Source organism: Echinops telfairi, unplaced genomic scaffold (assembly GCF_000313985.2).
Source record: "Echinops telfairi isolate 266 unplaced genomic scaffold, ASM31398v2 ScPeMD7_2291;HRSCAF=2852, whole genome shotgun sequence".
Taxonomy (NCBI): domain Eukaryota; kingdom Metazoa; phylum Chordata; class Mammalia; order Afrosoricida; family Tenrecidae; genus Echinops; species Echinops telfairi.
The window spans coordinates 45,470,385-45,480,381 of record NW_022106189.1 but is presented as its reverse complement, the minus strand read 5'-3'; the positions used below and the strand labels follow the sequence as shown (position 1 = coordinate 45,480,381).

At 52.9% G+C, this 9,997-nt stretch overlaps 1 protein-coding gene across 1 annotated transcript in view; it reads right to left on the bottom strand.

The window, feature by feature from the left end:
• Window positions 1–2,480: 2,480 nt before the first annotated feature.
• CRISPLD2 (cysteine rich secretory protein LCCL domain containing 2) overlaps window positions 2,481–9,997 on the bottom strand; it is a 60,617-nt gene continuing 53,100 nt past the window's right edge. Inside the window, exon 15 of the mRNA XM_045293599.1 lies at window positions 2,481–2,601. Coding sequence (XP_045149534.1) covers window positions 2,547–2,601 — 55 coding nt within the window. The 3' untranslated portion in view covers window positions 2,481–2,546. The remainder of the gene's footprint in view (window positions 2,602–9,997) is intronic.

Sequence of the window (9,997 nt, the reverse complement as noted above, 5' to 3'; positions counted from 1 at the left end):
GGGGTGGGGGGGTAGGAGACCCAGGGTCCCGTTGCTTGGTGAACCACCCCAGTAATGCCATGACCTGCTGGTCATGCGACGGACCTGCCCAGCGCAAAGCAGCTGGGTGCTCCCCATGCCGAGGGCCTGATTTATCGTTTGCATCCTGTGTCTGTTTTAAGGGTCGGCTCACAGGAAGGAAAGCGTGCCTCGTTGCAAAGCAACAAGGCCCCTGTTCTGGCTGAGGCCTGACCGTAGCCGGTGGGGCAGGCTCAGGATGCACTGGGGAACCTGGGGAGGCTCTAGGGGGCCAATGGCTGACATACCGAAGGCTGGGGGTGGGGGGTCAGCCCTCCCCGAGACACCTCAGAAGAAAAAGCCCTGGCAATCAACTTTGGAAAAAACTACCCGGGAAATCGCAGTGGAGCACAGTTCTGCTCTGGGACCAAGAGGTCCCGGGGAGGCCCTGGCAACTGGGATTGGGAGCTTTATGTGCAAATCATGGGCGTGGGGAGGGGGTAAGCTTACTGTGGTAACTTCCAGATCTTCCTCTGGTGCAGTGCCTTCCACGGAAAGCTTTGCCCCCTGGGAGCTGATCACTAATTCTACAACTCCCAGCTGGGGAATCCGATTTACTCTGTTAGCTCAATTCAGCCACAATTCACACGTGAGGACGCAGCAGGTCCGCAGCACGGCACCTGACTTCCAGAAGCTGTTGTCCGCCCCAGGCTCCGGGGCACCAGGGCAGCACCTGCCAAGCCCCCACGTCCCTGCCCCTTGATGTTTCCATTTTATGTGAACTAGACAGAGCAAAACATGGACCTGCTGGTTTTAGCTTCTTTGAAGCAAAGAATCTCGGTGCGTCACACACGCACAGAAAAGCCATTTGCCTCCAGAGTCTGTCTTCATAGGAACACGGTGAATGAGCCCTTGCCTGAGCCCCCACCCTGACCTGGATCCCAACCCCAGGCACAGGGCCTCATCCGGACCAGTGGAGTCTGGCTTTCTGCCAGACCCCCGGCGTTAGAACTATGTGGATGGGAAAGAAAACCCCAAAGTGACAGAGGGGCCAGCCTGGTGGAATTACCCTCTGCCTGGGCATACTGCTGACAAAAGAGTACTTCATTTCTCTGTGGGCTTTCCGTCTGAGCCAGCGAGGACGTGTGTAAGGTGTCGGGAGCCAGCCTGCGGCCCACTCCCCGGGGGGTAGGACCACTTGGCCACAGCTGCCCCACAGAAACAGGAAGAGGCGTCCGAGGGGCGTGCTGGTCGCTCCCGTGGCTGTGGATACCTCCATAACCACAGCTGCTCCTCCTCCCGGAGCCGCTAACCTCGCCGAGGAAGGCTCCAGGGAGCCCACTGCTCCCACTGCCCAGATCCAGGTCGCGCTGCTGCCCACAGGGACAGCTGGCATGGCTCACTGTCACGTACGAGAGACAGCAAGAAAGCACCGGCCACTCTCCAAGGCCCCAGCAGACCACTCAAGAACTCCAGACTCACTGCCCTCCCGCTGGCTCTGACTCACTCACAGTGACTCTTCAAGCTCCCTCCACCGAGTCGATGCCAGCCCAAAGGATGGGGGTAGAACCCCCAAAGGATGGGGTAGACGGACAGTGCTGTTGCTTTGAACCACCTTCCTGATTGCTCCCCGAATTCCCACCACATACCCGGGGAAGGCCCTCAAACATGAGTTTCCAAGACTGTAACTCTTTGGGGAAGTAGAGATGCACCCCAACGTGTCACCACTACACCAGAGGCAAAGGAGGCTTTAGAAGGTGTCAGTCACAAAGCCAGGTCTTTGTGGGAAAGAGGACACACACATGCGCTCCCGCAAATCTGTGGGGTGGGGTGTGAGCCACAATAGGGAAAGGGTAAGGAAGGGTCCTAGTTCCTTGGCCCTCCATGGGACCAAAGGTCACGGCAGCTCAAGTGGGGCCTTCAAGCACATTGGGGCCGGCAAGGATGAGATAAATCCTCTGAGGTCCTGCCGAGCCTGAACCAACACTGCTGACTGGCTCGCTGACCTGCAGGCTTCCAGCCAGTTCTCGTTGCCCCGTCCTCCCGATCCTGCCCTGGGTCTGACCAGCAAACAGGAAACCTGCCCTGTTTGACTTCAGGGGTAGGGACGGACAGTTCTGTTGTTTTCAACCACCTTCCTGATTGCTCCCCAAATTCCCACCATGCACCCCGGAAAGGCCCTCAAACGTTGGGGCCCCCAAAACCCTTTGGTCCTCTGGGCCAGTTTGGACTCTCCCCTCCCAGCCCACCAAAGAATGACAAGAGGGAAGGGCCGCCTCGGGTGACTGCTCCTGGAAGAGACTGGGCATCCAGAAGGTGGGGAAGACCGGACCTCAGCAGGACTCGTCCCCAGATGTTCCACTGGTCCCCCAGGATGCTCGTTCCACGGGGCGAGGCACCGCCCCTCCAGAGGCCACACAGAGGCGTGCCCGCATGACACGAAGGGAGTTTCCCTGCTCTCCGCCCCACCCCCCACCCCCAAGTGACAACATAGAAAGCAAAACCCCGAAGCCCTCCGGAAGGTATCCTGGTCCCCTGGCGCTGGCGGTCTACTGCCTGACCGCAAAGATCCGGAAGGCCTTCCCGTCGCGAGGGGTTCTCAAGCTGCAAGACAAAGAGGGCTTGGTGAGACAGAGAGATCTGGAGAGCCGCCCTCAGGGACCCTGTGCCCAACAAGGGCCAGGTGGGGGAGGCCAGCAGCCCCCGAGGGCTCTTCGAGAGGCTGCTGGAAGCAGAACCCAGGCTGAGCTCAAAGCAGCTGGCAAATGTCACCTTCTGTGTAAACAGGCCTCAGACTAAATCTAGGTCAAGGTTGTTAAGTTATTTTCTTTTAGCTCTGGGATTGACTGGCCCTGGTCTGTCTGGATTTGCCTCACTGGCAGACTTCTCCCCGCTAGCTCTTGGATACCACCTGTCAGCCCCAAGAGCAGCCATCTGGCAGACCCATTAAGAGGGTGGTGTTGTAAATGATCACAAGGAGGCCCAGTGGTGCAGGGGTTAAGTGCTGGCCTGCTAACGGGTGGTCAGCCGGTTTGAACCCACACAGCCGCTTCTCAGACACAAGGCCATCTGCTTCCTCGGAAAAGCCACAGGGGCAGTTCTAGCTGTCCCACGGGGCCCTGTGAGTTGGAATTGGCCCAATGGCGGCAGTGCTTGTAAGGACAGCACTTAGGGCTTCCCACTGAGGGCTTCCTGCGCACTTCCTCCTGCGCCTGAAGGGGGCTCTGCTACTGTCTTCCAAATTCAAACTCACGGCCACCGAGTCCACGCCGACTCATCACCACACCAGAGGACAGGGTGGACTTGCCCCAGTGAGGTTCTGAGGCCGTAACTTTTATGGGAGTAGAAAGTCTCATCTTTCCCTCGGAGGGGCTGGCGGTTTCAAACCGCCGACTATCTGGTTAGCAGCCCAGCATGGAATCCACTATGCCGCCAGGGCTCCTAAGACCCCATTTAACATAAACAAAGGCAGAGAGAAATTCAGGGATTCATCCTGGGCCTCAGAGCTCAGAGGAGCTCCTGATGGAAGTGACCTCCTTCAAGGAACCCGAGACTTTGAAAAGGGCAGTGACTTTATTGAGGTGTGACTCAGAATTAACTTGATGGCAGTGTGTTTGGTTTTTTAAGAGGTGCCCTAGTGGCAGAGTGGGTTACACATTGGGCTACTAACCACAAGGTCTGCGGTTTGAGACCACCAGCCACCCGGCAGAAGACAGATGAGGCTTTCTACTCCTGTACAGAGTTAGTCTCAAATCCACAGAGGCAGTTCTACCCTGTCCTAGAGGGTTGCGATGAGTTGGGATGGATTCAGTAGTAGAGGTTCAGTCTGGTTTTTAGGGAGGTTCGTGCTGTCAGGGAAGCATCGGACCTCGAACCACAAGGTCGACAGTTCAAACCTACCAGCCGCTTGGAGATTGAAAGCTGAGGCTTATCTGCTCCTGTAAAGATTTGCAGCCTCAGATACCCCCCTGGTGGCAGTGGGTGGGTCACTGAGGTCTATAACCAGCTGCCATTAAGTTGATTCCGACTCTGAGCAGCCCCGTGGGCGTGAGAAGGGCGGTGAGATTTTCAAAGGCTGGTTTCTCAGCAGTTGACCTCCAGGTCTTTCTTCTGAGGGGCCTCTGGGTGGACTCCAACCTCCACCCTTTTGGTGGGCAGTCCAGTGTCTGCACTGTTGACACCACCCCGGGCTTCTTACAGAGGGGTGACTTACCATGAAATCCACCATTTCTTCATAGAACAAGTCAATGATTTTAAATAGTTTTATAGGATTGAGTGCTCACCTCCACATGGAGTTCTAGACTGTTCCCATCATCCCCCAAAGATCCCTCTTGCTCATCTGACCTCCACCCACCCTGCCCCAACCAACTTCTCTACTTCCTCCGCTCTGTGCGCGTCTGTCTACTCTGAGCCTCTGTCCGCGGGATCCTTGCAGCCCGGGGCCTTTTGTCTCTGGCTCATTTCATCTCGATATTGCGTGGCATCAGGCTGTCCCAAGTGTGGGTGCTCCGCCCAGTGTTAAGGCTAAGCAGGACTCCCTGATGTGGGCAGCACAGACGTCAGCTGCTCATTTGTCCATCGATGGGACACCGGGCTCCGTCCGCTTCAGGGCGATGACACAGAACAAGCTGCTATGGGCCTTCATGAGCACATCTTCCTGTGTGGATAGGTGCTCTTGGATTGGTACCGAGGAACGGGATTGCTGGGGTGCATGGAGGGGCTTCAGGAGCTTTGTGGGAAAGCACCATTATCTTTTTATTCTCACAGACTCTTTGAAGCTGCCTACTATGTGCAGTTTTTTGATAAAACTGCCAAACCTTAAGGCAAATATCTGCACCCCCTACTCCCCACCCCCCCAGCGATGCCTGGGGGGTCTCAGTGTCTCCACACCCTCTCTCAACATTGGTCCTGGTCTGTCCCAGCCCCACCTACTGGGTGTGATGTGGAATCTCACTGTGGCCTGAATTTTCATTTCTCTAATAACCTAGTTAAGAACTAGGACTATAATTTGAGCAGACATTTCACCAATGAAGATAGACAAATGGCTAATAAGCACATGAAAAGATGCTCATTGTAACCAGTCATTAAACAATTCTAAAAGTTTTAATGACTCAAGTTTTCTAATGACTAGTCGCACTGAGCATCTCCCACGTGCTTATTAGCCATTTGTTGATCTTCCTTGGCGAAGTGCGTATTCAAATCATAGTCCTAGTTATTAATTAGGGTGTTCTTCTTCTTACTATTGAGTTGTAAGAGGATATATATATTAAGTTTTAGAAAGTTTGTGGGGGGGAAAAATCCATGATCTTTTAATACCATTTTCCCACAAACTTCTTAAGGCCTTATATCAGATAGAGAATTAGCAACTAGTGATCTTTTTATTTTCTTGCTGGTGTCTTGAAGCACAAAGCTTTCACATTTTAATGATGTCTAAGATATCACCCTGTTTTCCTTCATAAATGGTGCTTTGGGTGTCATGTCTAGGAAACGATTGCTTTAATCCAAGATCATGACAATTTCTACACACTTTCTTCTAAGTGGTTTATCATTTCAGCTCTTACTTTAGGCCTTGGATCCATTTTGAGTTCCTCTTTGTATAATGTGTGAGGTAGGATCCAGCCTCACTGTTTGCATGGTAGAGAGCCAGCTGTCCCCACACTCTTTGTTGAAAAGACGGGTCTCTCTGTGCTGAGTGGACCTGGCACTTTCATCAGAGATCAATTGACTAGAAATAATAAGGTTTATTTATGGATGCTCCAAATGTTTCGTGGATCTATATGCCCATCTTTCAGTCAGTCTTGACCACTGTAGCTTCATAGTACACCAAAGTGTGAACTTGATACATCCCACTTGAATTTAGAGACCATCTCTAGAATAAATTTGATGCATGGAGTACAAAGGACTGAAGGCCACTGTATTAGACACAGCACTGGCAAATATTAACAAATTGTGGGACATCAAAATAACCATTTGACAAAGAAAGCAAACATCATCAAAACACAAGGAAGAAAGAAATGCACAAAATGGATGATGAAGAGGCTCTAAAACTCGCTCTTGAGCTTGGAGTTGCTCCAGCAAGTGGAAGACGTGATGAAGTAGATGTTGGGCAGAATGTTTCGAAGGATGGCTCGAGGAGACAAAGCAAACTATTATACTGAGCGACCATGCGTTCAACATGAAGAGAACTCATGCTTGGCATTTTTTTCCCAAGATGCAAGAAAAACCTCAAGACTCGAGTTGGAATATTGAAGGATTCTATGGCCACAAGATGGAATGGCTCGGAAGCACCAAAAGGCGATGGAGGAATACAGAGTCACTGGACTAAAAGGAATTGATTGATGCTCAACCATTTCGGGAAGAGCCTGCGACCAAGAACCAATGGTGCTGGCGGAAGAAGTGCAAGCTATGCTGAAGTCCGTGGTGAACCACCAGCTCTGGGACTTAGTGGATAGTGGTCAGTTGAGAGATTTCAACCCACAGATGGGCTCTGCCAGTGCTCACTGGTCTACGCCAGCCACCCGGAAGAGAGCTATATTCGCTCCTCTTCCAAAGAAAGGTCATCCAACAGAGGGCAGACTTCATGGAACAATATCACCACTATCCCATGCAAGTCAAACTTTGCTGAAGAAATTTCAAAAATGGTTGCCGCAGTACATCAACTTCCAGACAGTAAGCAGGATTCAGAAGGGGGTGTGGAAGGAGGGATCTCGTGGCTGATGTCAGATGGATCTGGGCTGAAATCAGAGAATACCAGCAAGATGTGTGTGTTTGATGGTGGACATAACAAACGATGGGGACGTTGTAAGGAATGGGAATTCCAGAACTCTTCATTGTGCTCATGCAGAACCTGTACCTAGACCAAGGAATCCTAGTTGCCCCATCCACTAGGAAGCAATACTGCCAGCATGCTCCAGGGTAGAAAGAATGGAAGCCTTCCTTCACATTCTTTGGCATGTCCCCAGGAGAGACCAGTCCCTGGAGACAGGTGCGCAAACAGGATAAGGGAATCCTATATGGTTTAAAATCAGGAGAGGTAGGTATTGGGGTTGTATCCTCTCACCATATTGACTCAGTCTCGTTTCTGAGGAAATCATCCGAGAAGCTGTATTATGTGAAGAAGGAGTTGGCGTCAGGATGGGAGGAAGGCTTGGCAACAACTGCTAACTGAAGGTGAAGAAACCTTGCTTGCTGAAAGGGAAGAGCAGCGGAAGTGCTCATCAGTGAAGATCAAAGGCTATATAGTCTCTCTTGTGGATTACACTTCAAGGTCACGGAAACAAAAATCCTCACAACTCCACCAATGTCAATCTGACATGGACTTATATAAGACTTATCCTACGTCGCATGATGGTCCACAGAGATATTGTTGCCAAGGGTAGCATTTTACTTGGATCCACAATCCACTACTATGGAAGAGCAGTCAAGAGCCCAAACACCCCTCAGGACCGATATTGAGAGTAGCGGAAGGTCAGGGGAGAGAGGGAACCGATCACAAGGATCTACATATAACCCCTTCCCAGGGGGCGGACAGCAGAAAAGTGGGTGAAGGGAGACATTGGTCAGTGTAAGACATGAAAAAATAGGAGTAATTTATAAGCTATCAAGGGCTTGTGGGGGAGGGAGGGGAAAAATGAGAAGCTGGTACCAATGGCCCAAGTAGAAAGAAAATGTTCTGAGAATGATGAGGGCAACAAATGTACAAATGTGCTTGACACAAAGAATGGATGGATGGTGATAAGAAGTGTACGAGCCCCCAATAAAATGATTAAAAAAACAAAACAACGTGTTGTGCTGGGATGGGGCAAATCTACTGCAAAAGACCTTCTCAAAGGGTTAAAACAGCAAAGCTGTCACTTGGCGGGCCGAGGTACACATGACTCCAAGCCATGGTCTTTCCAAGCCCCACCCACCCCCACGGCCTGGGAAAACGGGAAAAGGATAGGGAGACCCCAGAAGAAACGGCAGAAGAATTGGATTATGAGGTTGGCAAAGAATGTTGGCTATACCACAGACCGCCAGAAAGAAAAAAAGTACAAATCTGTTTAGGAAGCAATACTGCCAGCATGCTCCAGGGTAGAAAGAACGGAAGCCTTCCTTCACATTCTTTGGCATGTCCCCAGGAGAGACCAGTCCCCAGAGAAGATCATTAGGCTCGACAAAGTCCCAGGTCAACGACAGAGACGAAGAGCTGGATGGATGGACACCGTGGCTGAACCGTGGGCTCGGCCACAACAGGGGTGAGGCTGGCCGGCAGGGGACCCGGTGGTATTCATCCTGCTGTACCCGGGGCAGCTGGGAGTCTGACCGGGCTGACTTGACAGAACCCAACAATAACCACAACAAGGCGGTGAGTTGTCGGAATCAGGCGCGTGTGTCCTCCCTCTTTGGTTATCGTCCTGGTGGTCCCTCCTTATACCAGAGAGCCCGGGAGGTGTGGGGACTTGACCCCGTCCACTAGGACCATCCCAGTCTCTCCTTCTCTCTGTGACATCTCCGACTAACCTTCTGACCCACCACGAGGGCCAGCTCCGTCTGGCTCTCCCCAAAGGGGCACCACAGATGCCACCACCGCTTCCGAGGACACCCACAAGACTGGCATTTTCCCATGGGAACTGCCCTGTGCATTGCCGGCCAATGGAGCTGAAGGGGGTGGGAGACAGGGAGACGGCCCAGCGGAAATGCTACACTCTCCCTCGGCTCTCCCCAGGGGTATGCATTCTACACCTGGGTGAGCAGTCACATCCGCATCCGTTAGCTCCCCTGCCAAAGTCATACAGACACGGTGTACCTACTGCCCCCCACATGTGAGAAAGCACCTGTACGGCCGATGGAATGTGTCCCCTAACCCCTGAACCTGTGAGCCCGACTTTGCTTGTAAACAGGGTCTCGATGACCTAGCCACCAGGGAACACGAGGCTACCCTGGAGTGTGGATTCTGGACCTCATCCAAGTGGCAGCTTGTACAAGAGAACAAGTCCACAGACAGACAGGGAAAGAAGGGCCACCTGTCCCAGGATGTAGGTGCCTTGGAAGGAGCCCCTGGGGCTGCCCTCTGACACTGTGAGACTAGGAATCCCTGTTCTTTAGCACCACCCCCTTGTGATGCTTTTTTATGCCAGCCCTGATAACCTTTGTTAAGCCTGCCTGTTAATGCAGACAACTCCTGTGCTGTAACTGGTTCCCTGCTGATTGCGCGTGTGCACACACACACACATACGCACACACACTGCCATGGAAGCCACCCTGACTCATGGCGACCCTGTAGGGCAGAGTAGAGCTGCCCTGTGGGTTTCTGAGACCTTAACTCCTTACCAGAGCAGAAAGAACAGCTGACCGTTTGATTAGCAGCCAGATGCACAGCCTACTCCTCTAGCTCCAAGGCTCCTCCCTACAGAGGGACTGTTAGAAGACTGTTGCCATGGACACCAAGATGGATGTTCAGTTGCTCTGGGCCTGTGCAAACAGTGCTGCAGACAGCAGGCTGGCCTGGGGGCACCCGACCCCTGTGTGCATGCCCGGTGGGCGGGCTGGACCAGAGCACAGACACACTCAGGATTGTGACAGCGTTCAGGCTGCCTTCCATCAAGGTGATGCCAAGTGACAGCCTGCCAGCGCTGGACCAGGCTGCAGGCCGCCGGAGCGGCTGCCTCCACCATAGGGCTTATGCTCTCAGCAGGCATTGGGGGGTCTGAGATCCAGGGGTAGCGTGAACTCAGGCCTCCCTGGCCGGGGCCTCTGCTTTTGCTCCCGTCCCGCCCGGGCCTGGCCCTCTGTGTTCAGCAGTTCTGAGCCGGCTTGTTTTCTCCTTTCCCCAGGCAGCTGTGAACTTTTGGCTACCCTAGGGTTGAACTTTGGAATGTGTCTCAGATGGGAGCTCACAGCGAGATGGGCCTGCGAAGAAGAGCCAAGAGCCAAGACACACACAGCCGGCCAGGGGTGGGGGAGGCTGCCCAGAGCTGGGGTTCTCCCCCTGCCCTGCTGGTTCCGGAGAGCTGGGATC